Raw genomic sequence first — 25785 nt, forward strand, 5'->3', positions numbered from 1 at the left:
GCATCTCTGAGTTTTGGGGGCATGTCTTCCTCTTCCCATATGCTGGTCAGCACTATGTGGAATGCCTGGAGCGCCTTTCCATTTAAGGCCTTGTACACCTCGGTTGGGATCCCGTCTTTACTGGGTGCCTTGCCTGCACTCATTTGTTTGATGGCTTTTTGGACTTCCTCTATTGAAGGAGGTATCTCAAGTTGTTCAATGGTGTGGTTTTGGGGGATCTGGTCAAGGGCGCTTTGGACGACTAAAGAGGGTCGGTTGAGAAGCTGACTGAAGTGTTCTTTCCACCTGTTGCTGATGCCTTTTTTTTATCTTTTATGAGAGTGTCACTGTCAGAGGATAGCAAGGGAGTGGTCAATTAGTCCACTATTACCTTCTGGTAATAGTGGACTAATTGACATGATGGGTGGAGGCTTATTCTGCCTCAAGGGCAACTTCATAGATGGTAGCCAAAACCATCTTTGAAAGCAAGTTATTCCAAGGTATGACCTGGTGGAGAATATTGATTCAGATAATGGTACTCATTTCACTGCTAAAATTTTACAGAAAATTATGGAAGTCCTAGAAGTGAAATGGGACTTACCGCATGGGACATACCCTGTGGCTTCCACCTTCCTCAGGAAAAGTAGAAAGAATGAATCAAACCATAGAGAAACAGATTTCTAAATTGATCCTTGAAACAAAATTGCCCTGGACAAAATGTTTACCATTAACTTTAATAAGGATCCAGGACCACACCTAGGAAAAACATAAGAGTATCATCAAAAGAGATGTTATTTGGATACCCTTATCTAGGTAGAAATTCAGACCTTCCCCAGTTTGAGAGTAATGACAAGTTTTTAAGGGAATATATCCTTGCTCTCTCTGCCTCTGTTTCTTTAACCCCAGGCAGAACTCTTGGATCATATTCTGCTTCTTGAATTCCTGTCTAGGTAATTGAGTCCCGATAAAAACCTGGAAGGAGGAAAGGTTAGATCTTAATTGGGAAAGACTCTTCCTCATCCTTCTGACAACCAAGACTGCAGTGAGAACAGCAGAAAAAGGCTGGATATATCATTCCCTAGTAAAGGGGCCAAAGTTGCAACATCATCTAAGTCAGAATCATAAGAAAAAGTGAAGTGGACTGTGGGACAAGGATGAAATCTGTTGAAAGCGAAGTTCAAAAAAATTGTGATTTAATCTGTATTACTTGCTTATTTTCTTTCTGGTGTTCTTGTTGCTCTTAGGGCTCTCATGCTATTTTTGCAAAGGAAATTGTGTATATTGTGGTTTAACTCTTAGTAGGAGCAAGGAAACAAGGCTCATGATATTTGTTTTAGCCCTGATAGGGCTTCTTTTATTAATGATTTTTCTCACTTGGTATCTTGATCAGAAATTAATAACTGGTAGAAATTAATATACTCTTTTGAGTCATTAGCATGAGACCCAGACAGAAGTAACAATTTAGATTGTTTACAATGGAAGAGTACCAAAGTAGTTGTTCCATGAAATATAAATAGAAAGACAAAAGAGAAGCATAAACACTGATCTTACCAGCACTAGGGACACATACAGGTAGGGTGATACCTAGCCCCCTGAAGAAATCATTAAGACCTATAGGATAACCACATGGACACAGAATGTAGTTGGGGCTACCAGACCTCTATCTACATGTTACTCAGGCTCATTAGATTGCAGGCAGTGGTAGAAATCATAAACATCCAGACTGCCAAGGACCTAAATTTGGTGGCGGAATAGATGGCCCAAATGAGAGAAACCATCTACTTATATAGGCTAGCTCTAGACTACCTCTTAGCAGCAGAAGGAGGTGTGTGCAAAAAAAAATTTAATGTAACAAATTGTTGCTTGCAAATGGATGACAATAGAAAGGATATAAAGAAAATAGCCACAGGAATGAGAAAGGTGGCTCATGTCCCAGTACAGACTTGGCAGCCCTGATTCTATGGGGAATGGCTTGCATGGTTTAATGGAGGATGGTAGAACAATTTGGATTCTTCTTACCTACCCTACCTGCTTTGTTGGTCATGTTCTGCTTGATCCCCTTGCTTTAAAGGACTTTTTCAAAGAACAATGGAGAAGATGCTATTAGTGATTACTCAACAGCTGGTTGGGAGTAAAGAGCAAATTATGATACTAAGAAGGGTTAAGGATACAGATCAACAAAGATGTGATTACCCAGACTAAGACCAAGAATCAGGAAATATATAACAAATGGAGTCCAATGGGTAAGAAGAAAGAGAAAAATATAACAGCTCTGGTGAAGTATTAGCACATGTGCTGGCCTGGCATGGGGGAGCTACTTTGTTCCCCCTCTTCCCAGCACCCAAGGATATTCTTTGCACGCTCTGCCCCTCTAGCCACCCAAAGAGAGCATTTCCTCCCTCCACTCTCTCAAGTAATATGGGGGGACAGTGGGGGGGGGTGTCACAGATAACTTGAAGCTGTCCTCCTAGCACACAAACTCAAAAACCTTTGCCAATACTATCCTATAAGATGACCGACTGCTCTCACAAAGATACAAAATGGAATCAAAGTAGGAAGAAGTTGTGCCATGTTTCGATCCAAACAAGTTAAAGTTTTCCCAGCCTAAGCTCCGTTTCCTCAAAACCATGCCACCTAACTGATAAGGTATCCCCATAAAAAGCTATAAGGTATACAGATAGGATTGAAACAGTCCTTGTTTTGATTGGTTAAAAACTTGCTTGAAGACTAATTTTCCTAGCTAGGTAGATAAGATTGTAACTCTCAAGTAACTGAGAGGAGGGACCATCTTTGCATCAGACACTAGAATAAAAGGAGACTGTCTTATTTCCATACCTTGTACAGTCATCCCTTGCTATATTGCAGTTCACTTATCACAGCTTCACTCTATCAGGGTTTTGTTTTGTTTTTTAATATATCTAATTCTGTATTGTGGAGTTTTTGCTATATCACAGGATTTTGCAGATGGTTGCTGTACTGTACACAATGGAAATGCAGTATGCCACTCCTGCTTGTGCAAGTTTGCCAACACAAGATTGTACACAGCACACTATTGGCTGATGGAATGAAAGGCAGCCAACCACAGCACTGTGTTCTGTATCCTGGGCCCTGATTGACTGTAGCATTGGATTTGTTTGCTCTCCTGCTACTTCATGGATTTTCACCTATTGGGGTAGGAGGAGTGAGGGTGTCTCTGGAACATAACTCCCATGATAGGTGATGGATCACTGTACTTGGTTACGGGCTGTAACTTCTGTAACACTGGCTTGTGAATAAACATTTTCCGTGAGGATAATCTAAAAGAAAGCCTTTGACACACTGTCATTGAGTTCAAGTTTCTTTTGAGTTGTTCCTCTCAGACATCTACTTTGTTTCCAGTTATTTGCTATAGAAACAGTGCAGCTATAAATATTTTTATGTATGTGACTTCTTTCTTTTAGTCATTTACCTCCTAGGGATATGTGGGTAGATAGATGGTCTTTGAGAATTGCTATGGTCAAAATATTGCTCACTTTGTGGTCAGCCTGGTGATGAACCTCGCCAAGGGGAGGTTGTATGGCAGACACTGTCTGGTCTATGTTACTAGCTTGCTAAATATTCTTAGGTTTGCACCCTTCTGAATGGCCTTTGAATCCAAGTCACATCCATAACAAAAAGAGACAATGGAGGAGGGCTTTAGAGAGAGAATTAGAATGATAATTTGTAAAGATTATTTGTTTTCACTCTTCCTGCAAAGGAATTTCTCATTGTTTAATTGACTTAATCAGTTTTATTATTCGATTTTCTATAGTTTCTACTTATGAACTATTTAACAGAATGGATTTTGATCAAACATGGGTTCATCATTTCCAGAATTTTGGTTTCTTTGAACCTGATTGTCCTGCTACCCTTAGGGGGAAAGCCTTTGGTTAGATCAGTAAAACAAACCATTTGAACTGGTTAGTAGTTAAGAGGTTTTGATGTTAGCATGGTACCAAACAAGTAATTTACCTTATTTTTTTGTCCATACTGTCAAGTGTTCTTTTTTGGTGTCACATAGACATAGCTTTAGTTTAACTATAAAATGACAGTCCTTATATAGAATTTCTATGTAAGGGTGTAAAGGGGTTAATTTCTAAAGAGTTGGACTTGATTATTTAAGAGTTTGGTCGCCAGAAATTTAATTAATTCCAAAGAGATTTTATTTACAATTTATTTACAAAATGTAGAAAGAGTGAAGCAAGAAATCAGAGAGAGGATAAGGTAAGATATCTTCCTAAACACCAAGTAATTTACTCCCGGCCCCTAGCTCAAAACCAGGACGAGGAGAGTTGATCCTTAACTGCCCTCTGCAAAGCCGAGGACCTGGGGAAGTCTCTCCTGAGGCTAATCTCTTCAGAAAATATCCAGCTAGGGGGCAGCTGGGTAGCTCAGTGGATTGAGAACCAGGCCTAGAGACGGGAGGTCCTAGGTTCAAATGCGGCCTCAGCCACTTCCTAGCTGTGTGACCCTGGGCAAGTCACTTGACCCCCATTGCCTAGCTCTTACCACTCTTCTGCCTTGGAGCCAATACACAGTATTGACTCCAAGATGGAAGGTAAGGGTTTAAAAAAAAAAAAAGAAAATATCCAGCTTTTTACTCACTACCTGTCAGTCCAGTCAGCAGATCCTTCTGCCCCTCACCAGCCTCAACTCAAAAGCATGAAGAATTCCCTCAGTCTCCACTTCTAAAAATGAAGAACCCTGTCTCATAGGAAGTGACAGCCTCTTTTAAAGACATTTTCTCTTGCATCACTTCCCCTTCCCCTAATTCCGCGTCTAACAATCATAGTTGACACTCTGCTCTAGGACTGCCCATAAGGCAGTTAGTTGATTCTGATTCATTACCCACTATTTCACACATGGGTCACAAACCTCCCACTAAATGATTAAGTGGAATGTTAACACCTTTGATGATTAGATCCAACATGGGCAGATCTTCCCACTCAATTTTAAGTATTGTGTTTGCACTTTTTGTGATTGAATCTAAAAATAGGCAAGGCTCCAAATTTAACTTTTAAGTAGGGTGCTTACACTTATGGGGATTAAAATCTAAAAATAGACATGAGTTACAATTTAAATCTTTACAATCAGGGAAGAGCTAAGTACCTTCTTTGTTACAATCAGGGGAGAGCCAAATCCAATCTTCACTTAGTTGTGATTTGATTAGAATACCTCACATACTAACATCTATCTTCTTTCTCTCTTTTTTATGCTTTCTTCCCTAAGATTGTATTTTGCAGAACTCCATTTACTGATGATTATGATTCTGGGGGAATCCCCCCCCTGGAAAAAAAAAGTTGCCAATGTTTCTGGTATTAAAACCAGCCTTGAATGCCTAGTATAAACTGTAATGGATCATGATGAATGACTTTATATATTGGCTATATTTTAATTTTTTTGGTTAGTATATTTGTATTAATCTGACTCACCCAGGAACACTGAATATCCATTCCTTCAGTCATTTAGGGATATTAGACTAGTTTTTATTTTTTATGGTTATAAAAATTTAACCTCATTTTTGCTGCATGGGAGTAATTGGGTAATGGTATTTTAAAAATATGTTATGCATGTCCGATCATCCATTTTGGTAAATTACCTAAATTAATGTAACTGATGACAAATTAACTTTATTTCTAATACATTCAATTGACCCCTTGGTTGCCTTGTTGTGATAGGGAAAATATCTTTAAATTCTAGAAGCTATTTCCCCCAAATTAAAAGCTTTGGAAAGTCTCATGTTTAGAACTCTACTCCTAATCTTGGCCTTCTGGCTTCCCTAGCTTTTTTCAAGTCTCAACTAGAGTCCCACTTTCTGCAGTAAGTATTCCTCAGTTATCCTTAATCTTAATGCCTTCCTTCTGAGCATCTTCTCTGAATCTTTTTACACAGTTACTCATATTACATTGGTTTTCGCATTACATTGTGAGCTCCAGTGTCAAGGACTGGATGTTTTGCTTTGGATTTCCATTTTAGTTTTGCTTTTCTTTGTATCTGTAGTACAGGCACATAGTCTCTGCTTAATAAATTCTAGGTGAATGCAAAGACAAATTTTGACCATTAGGCTCAATGCTATCTAGAGAACTGGCTGTCAACATGGAATCTAGAAACCCCAAACTTGTGGCCAAGTGGGATCTGGTGAACCCCAGGTTTCAGGACTAGCTTATAGGTTTGAGACCCCAAAGTTTGTACTTGTTCCCTGTTCCCATGGGATTCCACCCTGAAGGGAATCCCAGGTTAACAGTTTCAGACTGAGTGACAGGTTCTCAGGTAAGTGACAATCCTAGTTGGGCATATGCTAAGGTTTTGTTTTAGGTAGTCTCCTTATTGTATCAGAGATCCTTTCCCTAGAAGATCCACACCTGGGCAGGAACCATCCTTTCATATTCTTTGGGAGCAGCTCCTTCTTTTTCACTCTAGCCTCTAGCTATGATTCCTTTCCCAAGCTTGATTGTATCCTGCCCTTGTAGTTTGAACACTCCCATTTCCTTTGTAGCTATAGTGATGCCAATCATCTTTCCCTGCCCCTGAATCCCCCAAATGGTATATAGGCTCCCCAAATTCTTTTGTTCCTTGGAGTCATCATCTAGAGTTGTGGTACTCCCAGGGATAACATCCCCAGAGTCCAGGGTTTATACCCTGAAAAAGTTGTGGCGCCAGATTCTGAGTAAAGCACTAAATACTGGACTTATCCCTATTTTGATTAAAGACTTGGTTTTTCTGACTATTTCTGTGTTATTTCCAAGTTAACAAGGCCTTGCATAATTCAGAGAGACTTGTCACCAAGTGGAATGCAATGTGATGGATATTTTGAAGACCATTTATTAAGGAGAAGTTATGATTTAGTGGAGTACTAGCACTCATGAAATTCCATATCTTTGATATTATTGAAGTACATTTGATAGTTATGAAGAGTTGTCATTAAACATTTGAATGAACTCATTTGTGATAAGATTTCCTCTAAAATTTTCATGGAACTAGATGACCTCCAAAGCTTTTGGAGTAGTTATTAGGGCATGTTTGCAAATGTTGTCACATAGGCTCTAAAAATGTGAATTTGAGGTTCCTACTAACTTGTAACCTTGGGCAAGTCATTCACTCTTCCTGAGCTTTAATTTCTTGCCAGCAATCAGTAAGACCCAGATTTAAATACAGCTTGTAACATTTAAGAGCTGTCACTGAGCAAAACCCCTCTGCCTCAGGTTTCCTCATCTATAAAATGGTTATAACACTAGCATCTCTGAGGGTTCTGTTGTAATTGTTAAACCCTTGCCTTTTGTCTTAGAATCTATCAAGGGATAAGGGCTAGGTAATTGGGGTTAAGTGACTTGCCTAGGGTTACTCTGCTAGGAAGTATATGAGTCCAGATTAAATGAGGTATTCATTATAAAAGAATTTAACACCCTGCCTGGCACATAATTAACTGCTATATAAATGTTAACTATGCTTTTTACTATAAGGATAATAATTATTATTAGCATTTAATGTTTTTGAGAATTAAATGAAATAATTTATATGAAAGCTCATTGTAATTGTTAAGAATCATGTAAATTTTTGTCATATTAAATGTTGTCTTTTTGGGGAAATAATTTTGAACTAATTTATGAATCAACTTTTTAAATATAAGTCATTCATCAATTGAGAATTTCCATTATATTAATGTCTTACTCACTTTTCATTGGTGAATCCAAACATAATTGGAAAAGAAAAGAATGGTCACAAAGCCTTTTGTACCCTTTATTTAGCTCCTCATCTAGAACTAAGACTTTAGAATTGTGTAAAAAGATAAAATTTTCTTTTCTATTAACAGATTAAATAAGGGTTAAAATGAGTTCAAAGAACTATGGAGAGAAGCATTCAGTGTCAGCCTGAGAGAAAACAAAAGAAGAAAAGTACCTCCCATATTGTCTTGATCAAAAAATATTTGGTGATTAACAACTGAAGACCATGAGAAGCACATCTAAGAAGGGCAGTAGTTGAAAGAGTATAAGATTTGGTATCTAAGGACCTGCATTTGAGTCCCATCTTTGGTATTTACTGTCTGTATAACCTTGGGTGACTCATTAATTTCTGTGGATTTCAATTTCCTCTTCCATAAGTGAGATAGTTGAACTAAATGATATCTAAATCTTATACTAATAGATTTATGCTTAAGTAAATGTTAAATTATATTCTCTATACTCTTTTCAAAAGCAAGATGAAAAGGAATGGAGGGAAACTTAATACATAGAAATTCATTTTTACATGTAAATGTAAAACATTACAACAGTATATATGTTTATTTTTGGTGTTTAATGTTAACTACTCCTAGATTTAAAACTGGAAAAAGACCTTGGAGGTTATCTCTTCCAAACTCTTTATATTACATATTTTACAGGACAACAAGGTGGTACAGTGAAGTGCTGGGTCTGAAGACTCATATTCCTGAGTTCAGATATAGCTCCAGACACTTATTAGCTGTGTGACTCTAGGCAAGTCACTTAACTCTCTTTGCCTCAGTTCCTCATATGTAAAATGAGAGGGAAAAGGAAATGGCAAATCATTTGAGTATCTTGACCATGAAAACCCCAAATAATCATGAAGAGCTGGGCATGACTGAAACGAATGAATGTGAATAATAAACATTTGACAGATTAGGAAACTGAGGCTCAGAGAGGTTAACTTGCCCAAGGTCATATAGGTAGTAAAACTTATAGCTTAGATTTGGATCTAGGCTCTCTGATTCTAAAAACCAAAATGATTTCTATCTCACACTGTCCCTCTTTTAGGAGGTAGGAAAGCATTTATGTTTACATTTGAACAAATAGTATTCAGAAATTGTTATATTTTTGTTTTTAGTAGCATTTTAAAGGATTGTATTATCTTGAAGAAAAAAAAATAGTTTACATAAAGCATTTCCTTTTCCATGATGTCAGCTAAATGAGGCACTTCTTTCCTAGACATATGGACAGGTAACATTATATAGTTCCTTTTTATGTTTTAGTAGACCAAATAACAGTGACATTTACATTGAAATATGAACACTGAATGAGACAGCCAAGAAAAGAATTGAGGGTGCAGGTCCTTGCTCTTATATCTAGATTGTGTTAATACAACTGTGACATCAGAGGTAAATCAGCCAGTCATGTTTTTCCTTGATGTTCCACAACTAGCTTACTGTTGGTTAAATGATTGTGCCTTCTGAAATAAACTTATTAGAGTTCCTTTCTTTTTTATTCCTTTTTTACTCTTAGGACTGCCCTGTATAACAGGTAATGCTGATGACTACTTGATAACCTGAACATTGGATGCCTTTAAGGAACTCGCCCAGATGTTTTTGATCTTTAAAAAATATATTTTGTGTCTTAACATTTTTAATAGCTGAGTTATTTTAAAAATAGAATGAATAATTATAGGCTTTACCTTGATATTGAATGATCTGTGATTCCATTCATGTGTATTTTCCCTTAATCCTTTACCCTTCCTTTAATCTGATACATTCCCATCAAATCTTATTTTGTAGGACTTTTTCTTTGTGTTTTATCATCAATCCCTCATGATAATAGATGTTATTGAGATTCTTCTCAGTTTGTATCTTAAACTAACTAGTATACCTGAACACATGGATTATCATTCTCTTGTCTCATTCTCACTTAAGTAATGGACCTTTTGCCCTCTTTTTATGTTTGTTGTTAATAATACATATTTACATTTCTTATCAGGGCTTGTATATCTCATCACTGAAAGAAATTATTTTATTAAAGGAGAGCTAAAGTCTTTGTTTAGGAAGTTCCCAACATTAATGACATTTAATTTAAACATTTTGCAAAAAATAGATTACATATCAAGGACTTTGTGAGTTGTATTCCGTGCTATCTTCCTCATGTATTTTTTATTCTTTCTAGGGTATTCATATATCGTTGACAATGTAAAGAGCCAGCATCATCATGAACTTCTGCCTGAAGTTCATCTTCCCTCAAAAAAAAGTGAGATTATTAGTTTGTTTAAAAAAATTAAAAAAAAAATTTCTTCCTTGGATTAGAATGAACTCCCAGTTGGCATTTTCAGAGTTCTAATGAATAGGCACATAATTTTTGGGATAAAATTAGATTCCCCTGAAAAAAAGGAAACCAGAAACCACTCCAAAACTGTTTTGACAGTATTTTTAAAATATATTTTCCAGCTGTTTTATTTCAGTAAATAAAGGTTCATTTAAATTGAGCTAAATTACTATGCTTTAAAGATTGCTAGTTTGTTGGTAACCTAACATCTTCACACCAAAGTTAAAAATCTCTCTTGGTCACTGAAAGAAACTATAAATAAAACATAGATATATATAACTTTCTGATGATAGAGTGGAAAAGGAGGTATTTATACCAGCAGTTATCATGGCTTTGGATTGTTGTATAAGCTATCTATATAACTTAGAAATTTTTGTTTTCTTTTTTAAATCAGATTTCTTTAGAATGAAAGATGGAATAGAACTAACTTGTCTGCACTTAAGTTATAGCATATGCTTTGGTTGAGTTTTGTATTCATGTTTTCACAATAGAAATAATTTAAGGATGATCTTAGTTGTAGCATGTTCTCAGATGTGTAAATAATTGGGATTCTTTTCCTAAATTGCTAGAAATATAAGGGGGAAAATCTTTAACCTTAAAACCAAAAAAAATCAGCATCTTATTGTATTGCTGTTCAGCCATATAGAATAACCTTGAGTTTAGAATAAAGTATGAGAGGGGAAAAGGGAATTAGCATTAAATGCCTGCTATGTGCCAGCCATTGTTTATAAATCTTATATTATTTGATATGATATCTTTTGAGTCCATTGGGAATGGGTGTGGGGGTTGGAATAGTCTGTGAAGCTTATGGTGACCATAAAACCTTTTAAAGAGAAAAGGTTGAGCAGTTCCCAGGGCAGAGGAGCATTAGAATTCTGTGTAAAAATGAAGTCTAGTGATTTAATCAGCTTGGTTACCTGGTTTCTCCTTAAGTTACAGCTTGACAGTAGATTAGAAACAGCCAGGAGGAATGAGCTTTCTAGAAGCTGTAACTCCACAGCAGTAATAATTAGATAAATCACTTGGAAGGTAAGAGCAGAGACAGTAAAATCCGTAACCAATAAAACAGTCTATTTCACAAAAAGCGTCACTATTATTGCTCTTTGCCATCAACAAGAGATTAAATGATTTAAGATATTTTAAGAAGAATTTCATCAAAATTTCTTTTGAAATTGTTCGTTTGAAAAAGGCTTGGGTACTTAATTCATTTTGAATTAAGAAAAGCATTTATTACTGTTATGGGCAGGATGTGGAAAGAATAAGAGATGTACAATCATAGCTGAGTTCAAATCTAACTTCAGACCCTGGGCAGATCACTTAACTCTTCTTAACTCAGAAGTAGAAAGGTATAATAACTGATTATCACAAATAGCTTTGCATTCCTTCTTGGAATGTTTTTCACCAAAAGGGTTCATCAGAAATGGGCAATCAACAGCCTGATTTCTTTTTCTATACCACTCTGAGACAGATATAAGGATATGAATCCACTAGGCAACTTAAGAGTATGAATTCTACATTTGCAGTCTCTTAATATATTCCTTCTCTCTCCTGCTACTGCCACTATCTTGTTATACCTTATTGCAATACTTTTCTGGGTTGTCTTCCTGCCTCAAATCTCTTCCCATTCCTATTCAGGCTCTATTCACCTGCCAAAGTAATTTCCCTACAACAGAGATCTGACACTTCTTATCACTCCAACCTAACAACCCTGCCCTCCACTCCAATCAACTTCAGTACCATCTGGATCATATATAAAGCCCTCTGCCATTCAGAGCTCTTCAAAACTGGCCTGGCCCCTTCCTCGACTTGCCAGCTTTACTCACTTCATCTCTTTCTACAACAAGGTTCTTCATCTGTTATTTTTGGTGCCCTCTCATCATTTAGCGAAGTTCTGGCTGGCACACAATCAACATTTAATAGGTGCTCATTGATAAACTGATCAATATCTCCTAATTTTCACTTCTGTATAGTTATTTTTCATTGTATTTCAGTACAGTGAACAGGATAGGACCAGGGGATATTGCTAGAAAGTGGGGAATGGCAGTGTTTAAAGGGAAAATCTTATCTCCAGTTCATTGTGACAGAAGTGAATTCAAGACCAATGTTTAAGAATCCAGTAATGGAAGCCTTCTTTTTGGGGCAAGTTGCCCTTGAGTTGCTCCATTATATCATCACTATAGGTATTTCCATTTTGTGGAAAATCCATGTGAAATTTTTTTACCTTCCTTTCCTACTAGAGGAGGTCTGAATTTTTTCCTTTTATGGAATATTTGCTGTGTATATTTATGCTATTAAAAGATAAAATATATTAATATTTTATAATATCATACATATATTTTGAGTTTCAAAACTTTTTCTTTGTTGTCTACCAGCCTTTGTGTGTCATCTGTGACTTCTGCAAAATTCCCCCGATTTTCCATATATTTTCTTAAGACAAACTGCAACATATCAAAACCACAATATGGAAAGTCATAATGTGAAAGGGATCCCTATGCTTCCAAAGTAAAACTATTTTGAAAATAATTTAATCCTTGATGGTAGAGAAGTTCCTTCAGAATCTTTCGGGGCTTCTGGATCATTATGAAAATTATTTTATTGTACCATGGACTATATTTTGGGTTGAAATGTTCTGATGCTGTTACATACCAGAATCTGACTTAAAGAGGTGGAGGACAGAATACCATCTATACTATACTGTCAGATACAATCCCTGAATTAAAAAAAAATGTTTTTTATTATCATGGAAAACACTTCCATATTGGTCATTGCTTTAAGGACACACTCATACATTACCCAAACCCCAAAATAAAATCACAACTATACTGATGACTCCAGCAATTCTTTCTCTGGAGGTGGATAGCATTCCCTGTCATAAGTCCTTCAGGATTGTTCCAGATCTTTGCATTGCTGAGAGTAGCCACATCCACTGTATTGAATGTGTCTGCCTAATATTTTTTCTTTGTTATGGAGGGTTCATTATACAGGGAGGCTATTGAAAGGATAACAATGTGAAGCAGAAGGAACCAATAAAAACATTTTCTACAATACTAATTCGGGGGTCAGCTAGGTGGCTCAGTGGATTGAGAGAAGTCCTGGGTTCAAATTTAACCTCAGACACTTCCCAGCTGTTTGACCCTGGGCAAATCACTTTGCCTAGCCTTTACCACTCAATCAATACCAGTATTGATTCTAAGACAGAAGGTAAGGGTTTAAAAAAAAAACCCTAATTCAAAGTATATTTCTTTTCATTTGTCTCATTCTTATTAAGTTTGCAGACAGCATGTTTAAGGGAACTAAACCCATTGACAATAATGATATAGTTACCTTTCTGTAAACTTAACTATGTCAGAGCTGGAATAATATTTCCCAAATTGTTTTACCTTTTTTGCTTGAATTTTTTTCTTAAACAATCCTTTGAGTTCTCTAATCTTTCAGCTTTTAAAATATTCTCATTGGGGGCAGCTGGGTAGCTCAGTGGATTGAGAACCAGGCCTAGAGACGGGAGGTCCTAGGTTCAAATGCGGCCTCAGCCACTTCCTAGCTGTGTGACCCTGGGCAAGTCACTTGACCCCCATTGCCTAGCCCTTACCACTCTTCTGCCTTGGAGCCAATACACAATATTGATTCCAAGACGGAAGGTAAGGGTTTAAAAAAATTTTTTTTTCTCATTTCTTGTATTAGCCCATGACTTAGATTTAGGTTCCTTGTCAACTTTAACCTATTTTTCTTTTTAATTTTAATCATTTTTCAGTTATGCCTACTTATTGCTCAATAATATTTTATGGTTCCTGTATCCCATAGGGTAAAGCCCAAATTCCTTATGATAACATTCAAAGCTTTTTAGACTGCAACACCCTCCACCCCCAATTATGTTATCCTAGTTTTTTTTTTTTTCCTATTGGTCTTCCACAGAAATTCTCTACTCTTATACTGGTCTCCACAATCCAAACATCTGCTCATTCCTTCCTTTGTGACTTAGACAGGAATGCCCTCCCCATTTCCATCTGACTATGAAAATCCTACATATTCTTGAGGATTAGAGCCAGGAAGGACTTAGAAATCACTTAGGCATATGCCCCAATTTTATAACTTACTTTCTTTTTTAACTTAAATACCATATAAATGAAACATTTAGATATATGTAATAACAGAAGTGACTTTTACATGAAACTACATTTCTATTATATATAGCTTGTTTTTCTTTTAAATATAAAATTAATTCAACATGTAGTTTTAAAAGCCTTTCTTCCGACTTGTTGGTTCTTTCTGACCTTTACTTCTTTTCCCAGAGTCATACAGCTAGGAAGTGTCTAAGGTCAGATTTTAACCTAGGACTTTCCTTCTGGTCCTGGCTTTCATTCCACTGAGCCATCTAGCTGGCCCCTCCAATACATTTTAAGAGATTCTTCTTCCTATTCTTCCCACTCTTCTTCCTTCTCTACCTTTCCCACGGATCCCCATTGAAAAAAATCTTGTAACAAATATGCTTAGTAAATCAAAATAAATTTTTACATAGACATGTTTGAAAATAAACATCTTATTCTTCATCTTGTGCTAATCACCTCTCAGAAAATAGCATGCTTTTTCATTACAAGATTTTTCTAATGGTTCTTTAATGGTTGCCATCTAATTGATCAGAATTCTTTTTTTTTTCCAATATGGACTATTACCTTTATCTATTTTATATTATTTTATTTTTAATTTTTATTTGGTCATTTCCAAACATTATTCATTGGAAACAAATATCATTTTCTTTTCTTCCCTCCCCCCCTCCCACCACCTCTCCCATAGCCCATGTGTGATTTCACTGGGTATCACATGTGTTCTTGACTCAAACCCATTTCCATGTTGTTGGTATTTGCATTAGAGTGTTCATTTAGAGTCTCTCCTCAGTCATATCCCCTCCACCTCTGTAGTCAAGCAGTTGCTTTTCATTGGTGTTTTTACTCCCACCGTTTATCTTCTGCTTGTGGATAGTGTTTTTTAGATCCCTGCAGATTGTTTAGGGACATTGCATTGCCACTAATGGAGAAGTCCATTACCTTCGATTGTACCACAATGTATCAGCCTCTGTGTACAATGTTTTCCTGGTTCTGCTCCTTTAACTCTGCATCACTTTCTGGAGGTTGTTCCAGTCTCCATGGAATTGCTCCACTTTATTATTCCTTTGAGCACAATAGTATTCCATCACCAATATATACCACAATTTGTTCAGCCATTCCCCAATTGAAGGGCATCCCCCCATTTTCCAATTTTTGGCCACCACAAAGAGTGCAGCTATGAATATTCTTGTACAAGTGTTTTTCCCTATTATCTCTTTGGGGTACAGACCCAGCAGTGCTATGGCTGGATCAAAGGGCAGACAGTCTTATCGCCCTTTGGGCATAATTCCAAATTGCCCTCCAGAATGGTTGGATCAATTCACAACTCCACCAGCAATGAATTAGTGTCCCTACTTTGCCACATCCCCTCCAGCACTCATTACTTTCCTTCACTGTCATGTTAGCGAGTCTGCTAGGTGTGAGGTGATACCTCAGAGTTGTTTTGATTTGCATCTCTCTGATTATAAGAGATGTAGAACACTTTTTCATGTGCTTATTAATAGTTTTGATTTCTTTGGCTGAGAACTGCCTGTTCATGTCCCTTGCCCATTTATCAATTGGAGATTGGCTTGATTTTTTGTACAATTGATTTAGCTCTTTGTAAATTTGAGTAATTAAACCTTTGTCAGTGGTTTTTATGAAGATTGTTTCCCAATTTGTTACTACCCTTCTGATTTTAGTTACATTGGTTTTGTTTGTACAAAAACTTTTTAATTTGATGTAATCAAAATTATATATTTTACATTTTGTGACTCTTTCTAAGTCTTGCTTAGTTTAAAATCTTTCCTTTCCCAAAGATCTGACATGTATACTATTCTGTGTTCACCTAATTTACTTATAGTTTCCTTCTTTATGTTTAAGTCATTCACCCATTTTGAATTTATCTTGGTTTAGGGTATGAGGTGTTGATCCAAACCTAATCTCTCCCACACTGTCTTCCAGTTTTCCCAGCAGTTTTTATCAAATAATGGATTTTTGTCCCAAAAGCTGGGGTCTTTGGGTTTGTCATAAACTGTCTTACTGAGATCATTTACGCCAAGTCTATTCCACAGATCCTCCTCTCTGTCTCTTAGCCAGTACCAAATTGTTTTGATAACCACTGCTTTATAGTATAGTTTGAGATCTGGGACTGCAAGTCCTCATTCCTTTGCATTTTTTTTCATGATTGCCCTGGATATCCTTGATCTTTTGTTCTTCCAAATGAACTTAGTTATGGTTTTTTCTAATTCAGTAAAGAAGTTTTTTGGTAGTTCAATGGGTATGGCACTAAATAAGTAAATTAATTTGGGTAGGATTGTCATTTTTATTATGTTAGTTCGTCCCACCCGTGAGCAATCAATGTTTTTCCAATTGTTTAGAGCTAGTTTTAGCTGTGTGGAAAGTGTTTTGTAGTTGTGTTCATATAGTTCCTGTGATTGTCTCGGCAGATAGACTCCTAAGTATTTTATATTGTCTAGGGTGATTTTAAATGGAATTTCTCTTTCTAATTCTTGCTGCTGAAATGGGTTAGAGATATATAGAAATGCTGATGACTTATGTGGGTTTATTTTGTATCCTGCAACTTTGCTAAAGTTGTTGATTATTTCAAGTAACTTTTTGGTTGATTCTCTAGGATTCCTTAAGTAAACCATCATATCGTCTGCAAAGGGTGATAGCTTGGTCTCCTCATTGCCAATTTTAATACCTTCAATTTCTTTATCTTCTCTAATTGCTACTGCTAGTGTTTCTAGTACAATGTTAAATAATAGAGGTGATAATGGGCATCCTTGTTTTACTCCTGATCTTATTGGAAAGGCTTCTAGTTTATCTCCATTGCAGATGATGTTTGCTGATGGTTTTAGATATATACTGTTTATTATTTTTAGGAAAGGCCCTTCTATTCCTATACTTTATAGTGTTTTCAATAGGAATGGGTGTTGTAGTTTATCAAAGGCTTTTTCTGCATCTATTGAGATAATCATGTGATTTTTGTCAGTTTGCTTGTTAATATGGTCAATTATGTGGATGGTTTTCCTAATATTGAACCAGCCCTGCATCCCTGGTATAAATCCTACTTGATCATGGTGGATGACCCTTGTGATGACTTCCTGGAGTCTTTTTGCTAGTATCCTATTTAAGATTTTTGCATCTATATTCATTAGGGAGATTGGTCTATAGTTTTCTTTCTCTGTTTTTGACCTGCCTGGTTTGGGGATCAGTACCATGTTTGTGTCGTAGAATGAATTTGGTAGAACTCCTTCTTGGCCTATTCTGTCAAATAGTTTGTTTAATATTGGGATTAGTTGTTCTTTGAATGTTTGATAGAATTCATTTGTGAATCCATCTGGACCTGGAGATTTTTTCTTAGGGAGTTCTTTGATGGCTTGTTCGATTTCTTTTTCTGATATGGGGTTTTTAAGATAATTTATTTCTTCCTCTTTTAGTCTAGGCAATTTATATTTTTATAAGTATTCATCCATATCACCTATATTGCCATATTTGTTGCCATATAATTGGGCATAGTAGTTTTTAATGATTGCCTTAATTTCCTCTTCATTAGAGGTGAGGTGTCCTCTTGGTGAGGTATCCATCTTGGATATTGTCAATTTGGTTTATTTCTTTCCTTTTTTAAATTAGACTGACTAGTACTTTGTCTATTTTATTTGTTTTTTTAAAGTACCAGCTTCTAGTCTTATTTATTAAATCAATAGTTCTTTGACTTTCAATTTTATTAATTTCTCCTTTGAGTTTTAGGATCTCTAATTTAGTCTTCATCTGAGGATTTTTAATTTGTTCACTTTCTAATTTTTAAATTTGCATGCCCAATTCATTGACCTCTGCCCTTCTTAATTTGTTAATATATGAACTCAAGGATATAAATTTCCCCCTGAGTACTGCTTTGGCTGTATCCCATAGGTTTTGAAAGGATGTCTCATCATTGTCATTTTCTTCAATGAAGTTATTAATTGTTTCTATGATTTGTTCTTTAATGAACTGGTTTTGGAGAATCGTATTGTTTAATTTCCAATTAATTTTCTATTTACCTCTCCATGTTCCCTTACTAATTATTATTTTCATTGCATTGTGATCTGAGAAGGTTGCATTTATTATTTCTGATCAGAATTCTTAATTCTTTCAAAGTTATTTTTCTTTATAATATTATTGTATAAATTGCAGTTTTGCTCACTTGAGTCTATCAGTTCCTGAAAGTCTTCCTACAATTTCTCTAAAACTATTTCATCAGTTGTTATGTTCTCTAATATTCCATTGTATTCATGTATATAACTTATTTAGCTACTCTCTAGTCAATGGGCTTTGGTTTTCAATTCTTTTCTATTAAAAAGCTAGAACTTATCTTGTTCTCTGTTTCATCTCTTTGAGATATAGGTCCAGTAATGGTATTGCTGGATCAAAGGATATGCAGTTTAGTGACTTTGGGGTGTGGTTCCAGATTGTTTTCTAGAATAACTGTACCAATTCATGATTTTACTAACAATCCATAAATGTACCACCCTCATTTTACAAATGAGGAAACCCAGGAAATTTAAGTGACTTGCCGAAATATAAACCCAGGTTCTATGACTCCAAATCCAGTTCTCTTTCCATTATACTATTTGTCTTTTAAGGCCTAGCTCAAAATCTATTTCCTTCATGAATCAGCCTTTCCTGCTTATCTTAGCTGTAAAAGATATTTTTATACCCTCAGAACTCATGAAACAGAAAGCAAATGATACTGTATCTCCTATTTAACTTGGAAATCATTTTTTGAATGAATGAGCATCTCTAACCATTTTAGGAAAATGTGAGGTATTTTTATGAAATAATGTTTTTTAGATTTTTAATTTTTCATCATTGAAAGATAATTTTGCTCACATAAGACCCAGTCATAGTTTGCTTTAAGAATTTCTTAATATTTTAATTGTAAATTCTAAGTATACCAATCAGCATGTATCCTCTGAGTATTTACTATGGCTAATGCTTGTCAGATGTAAGAGAGATCAGATGATAATATTTATAAAGTATTCTAATTTTATAAAATGATTTGCATTTATTTTTCCATTCAAACCACACAGCTAACCAGTATAGGAAAATTAGAGATGATATTGTTCAGATTTTACAGGTAAGGAACCCAAGACTGAGACTAGTGAATATCTGAAACTTTTTTACAACAAATTGTAATGCCTTGTTTCAAGTCCCAAGTCCAATACTCTTATCTACTATCTAAAGAAAGTATTAGACATAGACCATCCCCAAGGAACTTATACTCTAATGGGGCCAGAAAAAGAATACACATAAAATAAAACAAGCCATATTTCATGCACCTCATGACAGTTAACACCTACTATAACAGTTACCACATACTATATGACAGTTATTACCTGCTGGATTTTTGTGTATCAACTAGAGTTTAAGCTATTTGAGAACAGACCAAAAAAAAAATGTTTTTAATCCCACATTGGAACAATAATATTGTACTTGGTACTTTGTAAAAGTCTATCAACTGCTAGTACCTGGGAAATAGGTGCTTAAATTTCTTGTTGATAAGACTAACAATGTTATAGTACAGACAGTAACTAAATAAGGATAGAGTGTTTCAGAAGTTCTTAAATACAGATTGGTAACTGGGCTCTTATGGTAACATTTTGTAAGTTTTTGATCAAGAAAACTGTGAAATTGCAGTATTTGGCTTTAATGTGCAACATAGGTAAGTAACTTCACTTTTCTGGACCTCCGTTTCCTTTTTTGTAAAATGAAGATGCTAGATTATATTCTTTAAGTAACCTTCGAATCAGATAGGTAGTACAACATATAGAGAGCCCAGGGCAAAGTCAAGGAAGATCCACATTCTCAAGCAAATCTGGCCTCAGACACTAACTGTGTGACCTTGGATAAGCCACTTAACCCAGTTTACTTCACTTTCTTACTCTATCAAATGAGCTGAAGAAGGAAATGGCAAATTACCCCTGTATCTTTGCCACAAAAACCCCAAATGTGTTCATGAAAAGACAGACATGACTGAAATGGATAAACAAGAAGAGAGATGTCTCAAAAGCAATAAATCCAGAATTGAATTAATTAGCTTTCCTCCAAACCCTTTCCTCTTCTAGATGTGTCTATTTCTACAGGTGGCATCATCGTTTTGCCATTGCTTCAGATTCATTACTTTGGCTTTATCCTTAATTCATCCATGTCCTTCAAGCTCATATGTCCAATCATTTACTATCTCTTTGACCTTGACGACATTTCTTCCCATCTGGTCCTTTCTTCCTACTCTCACAGGTTCTCAATTCATTCTTTGATCATATCTTCTCTAGATTATGGGGCAGCTACATGGCCTACTAGTTAGAGCACCTAGCTTAGGGTCATGAAGACCTGGTTTCAAATATGGACTCAGACACTTACTAGTGTGACTCTGGGAAAGTTGCTTAATCCTACCTCAGTTTCCTCATCTGTAAAATAATCTAGAGAAGGAAATGGTAAACCATTCCAGTATCTTTACCAAGAAAACCTCAAATGAGGTAATAAAGAGTTGGATATAACTGAAAAAAACAACTCCATGACAAGAAGCTACCTTTTGCCCTAAATTCTATCATGATCTAGCTGAGACAACATTATTTCCCTTTCAAATAGTTATTTGTTGTACTTATCATTTGTCAACTATGAAAGCATTTGTTTCAGGAAGGCAAAATATTTCTTTAAAGACAATTTGACTAACTGCCCCCATGCTATTTCAGTTGTACACAATTTCTTGAGAGAGAAAACAGCAGAGATAACCCAGTAAAGGGACAGTTTCTATATAGATCAGGAGATCTTAGCACTTATAGGGTCTATGTATAGATATCAAAAGTCTGTAAACTCATATGGGAAAAAGTTATATTTTTTCCCCACTAATCTCAAACTGAAATGTAACTTTTCCTTAAATGATTTAAGAACATGATTTTGAGAAGGGGCCCATATCCTTCACCAAACTGATAAAGATTGCCATGACATGATAGAGGACAGTGATAACCCCTACTGTAGAGTGAAGTCATCTAGAATTTTTTGTTCTAAGTTGTATTGACTGTGTCAAACCTTGGAACATAGTGGAATTTCAGTGCCTTAATTACTCAAATTTGGCCATACAGGACTACAGTATACATACTGCATATATAAATAAATCATACAATAAATAGAATGTTACTGACCATATTGATGTGCAGTTCAATGGAAAACTGATATATGGAACCTGTCAGTAAGTATATATATATATATTGATATCTTGTAAGTAAGTATATATATATCTTGGATGTATGCTCAAATGGACAATTAGTTGGGCCCAAGATTGAGCAGTGAAAGTATAAGCAAATATTTCCTTAGGGAAATTAAAATAGTTCTTTTAGTGAACCCAAATGCCTACATTTTTAATCCTGTTGTCCTTTTGTTGTTGTATATTACAGAATCATGGAACACTATAGTTTCCAAAAATGGATAAGTGCTCAGTGGGTGTAAACAAATTTATTTAACAAAGATGTGGAAAATCAATTTAAAAGCTTTTATCAAAGAAATATCTGAGTGAAATGGGAAAGAAGATTGATCATATGTTAATGATAGTTAGAATTTCATAGTCCATTAAGGTTTGCAAAATACTTTGCATATATTATTCTGTTTGATCTCAAGGTTAAGTCTATATTCACCATTGATATTACATCATTATGGAGGTAAATTGAAGATAGTCCCTAGCACGAGATAGATTTCCTTTGGTGAACTTATGGAAAGACCTGGGTGAATAACAAGATGGACAGATTGAATGAATTGCTTTGTTCTTAAGAAAGATCAATGAAATCGCAGACCCATTCAAAAAAAGTTTTAAAGGATAAATTAGAGATCTTGTGTAGCTTTCAAAAGAAATTTTGCCTTTGAAAGGAAGAAACTATAAACTTGGAGTCATAGGACTTAGGTTCAAATATTCTTGCTATCTTTTGGTCCTTAGTCATCTATAACAGAGGAAGTCAGATATATAAGTTATCTTTACTTTTGGAGGGAGCAGCATTATGTGATTGTGTAATTTTGATTTACTTGTTCCTGCTTTAGTAGTAAGGCATTGAAGTGTGTTTTCAAACTATTGACTAAAGAGAATGAGAAACAAAATTTGAAGGAAAAGCCATCAAAAGTCCACTTTCCAAATAGATGAAGAAATAGACAAAGTGACTTGCCATATCCTATAGGTAACTAGTAAGCATATGAAAAAGGATTTTAATCTAGACCTTCTGCCTCAGTTCAACATTATAATACTGCTATCTCTCATGTGAAAAATGCTTAGATAAACTGGAGTCAGTTTAGCCTGGGACATGATAACTATCTTCATGTATAGTTTCAGGCAACAAAATCAGGACAAATGAGCAAAAATTACATAGATATTTCAGCTTTGTATAATTATATAACTTTCTAACTTTTAAAAAATGAAAGGAGCTGCCTTTGTAGATAGTGAGTGCCTCCTCCCTTGACATATGTAAGCAGAGGATGAATGATTTTTCAGGAAGGGTGTTGGGGAAATTTCTAGAGTGCATGGAAGTGTCCACACTTGACAACTTATAAAATGTCTGCTATGTCTTAGGGAATAATGCAGACAGTAATATAGGGAGCCATCTAGCCTCTGAATGTCAAGGGCTTGGATGAACTCACACAGTCTGGGTACAAAATCATACATACCTAGAAGAAAGTGCACCAAATTGAGGAAAGTAGTTCCTGAAGTTCTCATCATTTTAGATCAGTTCCTGTTACTTTAGCCACTTCTTTTTTCCTTGTCCCTGTTTTGACCATGTTTACTAGCTGGTGTCCCTTTCTAAGTCTGGCCTTTGCCTTTATCCAAATTACTGGTTCTGGCTCATTTAGTTTTTCCCCAATTCCCCAACCCTTTGAGTTTACATGAAACTAAGATTTACTGATTGTTGTTCATTTCACTTATAACAGTAGTTGACTGTTGAGCACTAATGATTTTATCTTACCTCCCTCCATTGTTCTTCATTGTTAAGCCTACTTGTGTTTAGAAGACATAAAATTTTGACACATGGCTTTCTATAAATATGGTTTTAAATGGTAAGGAATTCACTTCCTGATACTGTACAAAATAGTGGTTTTTTAAAACTCTTGTATGCATCCTCTATAGTGTCTTATTTCTCCACTGTATTAAGTGGGTATCTCGGAGATTTGAACACTTTTTGTCCTTTCTTTTAGTTGCTTTAAAAAAAAATTTATTTATTAAAAAAAACTAAACAAAACAGCCCTTACCTTCCATCTTGGAATCAATACTGTGTATTGGTTCCAAGGCAGAAGAGTGACAAGAGCTAGGCAATGGGGGGGTCAAGTGACTTGCCCAGGGTCACACAGCTAGAAAGTGTTTGAGGCCAGATTTGAACCTAGGATCTCCCGTCTCCAGGCCTGGTTCTCAATTCACTGAGCCACCCAGCTGCCCCCTTTCCTTCCCCCTTTTCCTTTATTTTTAATTTTTAAATTTTTGTTGCTTTTTAAGATTGTACATTTTTGCTTATCCTTTAAGTTTCTGATCTATAATATGTATTTAATGAAGATTTCCAATTGTTTCAACTGTTTCAAGTTGCCCACTTTGATATAACATGATTATTGTCTGTGTAAAGTCTGTAGATGAATTATAGGTATATTAACCAGATTTTCCTTGACTCAATGAAGACACAAATTGGAAAATATGAATTTAAAGTTCATTTTATAGGACAAAGTACAAGGCCTGTGTGTCGTTTTAAACAGTGTGGCCATAGAAAGATGTTACAGTTTAACAGAAAGTTAATTTTTGCACCATTAAATACTTTAGTGAATTTTCTATTTAGATAATTTAACAACCTACTTTTGTTCCTCTTGTATTTTTTTAGCTGTTTCTAAGTATGATTTTTTTTTTTGAGGTAAGCTTCCTCATGAATATGATTTTAGAGCCTAATTTGAAATCTTTTTCTTTAACTTTAGAATGTGAAGCATGTTGAAAAAGCACTCAAGAAGTGGCTGAAGGGGAAAGGAAAGAGGTGCCACTAACTACCAGGGTAACAACATGGGAAATACAACCACCAAATTCCGCAAAGCACTTATCAATGGAGATGAAAACTTGGCCTACCAAATATATGAGAGCAACCCTCAGCTAAAAGAATCCCTAGATCCAAATACGTCTTATGGGGAGCCTTACCAGCACAATACTCCATTACATTATGCTGCTAGACATGGAATGAACCGAATATTAGGGTGAGTGTCACCGCTATAGAAACATGCACATGTTTTGATACTATATCTGAGACATGTTTTCTGAGAAGTCGTCTATATAGCATTAAATATTTAAATTATCATAGAAAGGCATTATGGTATAGGCAATGGATTACTGGACTTGGGAATCAAGAAGATATGGGTTCAAAGCTTGCTACTGATAATTACTATTTAAGCCTTGGGCAAGTTTCTTCATTTTTGTGAGCCTCTGGAAAACTCCCAGGATTTATCTACCAAGATGTAAATAGTTGCAATTTTCAGAATAAATTGAGGAAAGAGTGAATCCCTTCACCTACCTTCCTATCAAAACATTTTTATATTAGAGAATTCAAGTTGGTTTATATATTTTTGATTGATAGTATCTTTAAATTGTGTCCAATACTTTTCTAAAGGGTCTTTGGAGAAGGGGAAGAGACCAGAAATTCTTGTTATATATTTAGTTAAGAATTGCATTTTCTTTAATACAAACCTTTGAAATTCAAAATATTTTAAACCTACAAAAGTAAGAGATGGAGACTTTGCTATTGGAAAGGCATTGAAAATAAAAAACATTTATTTGCTTCAGCTCTTCTTAAAAGGAGCCATTATTGCATCTGTGTTGGTGCTCAATCCACCAATGTAAATTGAACTCTTCTGTGCTTTCTTATTTGGTGTAATTTTCATCTGTGTTTTCTCATTAAATGCTTCCTATAGATTTTTTTTTTAAACCCTTATCTTCTGTCTTGGAATCAATACTGTGTATTGGCTCCAAGGCAGAAGAGTGATAAGGACTAGGCAATGGGGGTTAAGTGACTTGCCCAGGGTCACACAGCTAGGAAGTGTTTGAGGCCAAATTTGAACCTAGGACCTCCCATCTCTAGGCCTCTCAATCCACTGAGCTACCCAGCTGCCCCCTTCTTATAGATTTTTAACTCTCTAAGGTAGGGGTTTTTAACTTTGGGTCAATGAATTTAAAAAAAAATGTAAGTAATTATTTCAGTTTATTTCCTTTGTAATCTTTTTGCTTTGTTATGCTTTTAAATCCATATTTTGAGCTTCCATCATCATCATCATTCATCCTTGGGCTTCATCATACTTTAGGAGAGAGGGAGGAGGGGCATGATTTTAAGATCTAGAATCTTTGTTCTGCACCATTGAATCACTCAGATAGTTCATTTATTGTTTTTTCCATTTGCTGTATAACCCACCCACTGTGGAAAAGGTCATAACTCTGCCTAGTGATATTCTATGACCACTTCCTCTCCACTCTGTTATATCTTTCTGTTACTCTTCAAGTTACTTACAAGGTATGCAAAGTAATATAAAAAGAACTTATGTTCTGAATTTTTCTGGTGTGCCATTATAATAGCATTATTCTCGTGAGGAAGTTATGTGACTATTAAAGAGTTTGGTTTCATTTAGAGTAG

The 25785-nt window shown here is 35.5% G+C and overlaps 1 protein-coding gene across 6 annotated transcripts in view; it reads left to right on the forward strand.

Annotated features, from left to right (window-relative positions):
* ANKIB1 (ankyrin repeat and IBR domain containing 1) overlaps positions 1-25785 on the forward strand; it is a 136335-nt gene that overhangs the window by 12862 nt on the left and 97688 nt on the right. For 3 of the 6 annotated variants that reach the window (XM_016426404.2, XM_056800188.1, XM_056800189.1), the window contains exon 2: positions 24092-24361. In XM_016426404.2, coding sequence (XP_016281890.2) covers positions 24174-24361 — 188 coding nt within the window. In that variant the 5' untranslated portion in view covers positions 24092-24173. Of the gene's footprint in view, positions 1-9121; positions 9249-9881; positions 9963-24091; positions 24362-25785 lie in introns of those variants that run through there. The other 3 variants (XM_056800186.1, XM_056800187.1, XM_056800191.1) reach the window with 3 other exon arrangements.

The sequence above is a fragment of the Monodelphis domestica genome, chromosome 5, assembly GCF_027887165.1.
Source record: "Monodelphis domestica isolate mMonDom1 chromosome 5, mMonDom1.pri, whole genome shotgun sequence".
NCBI lineage: Eukaryota > Metazoa > Chordata > Mammalia > Didelphimorphia > Didelphidae > Monodelphis > Monodelphis domestica.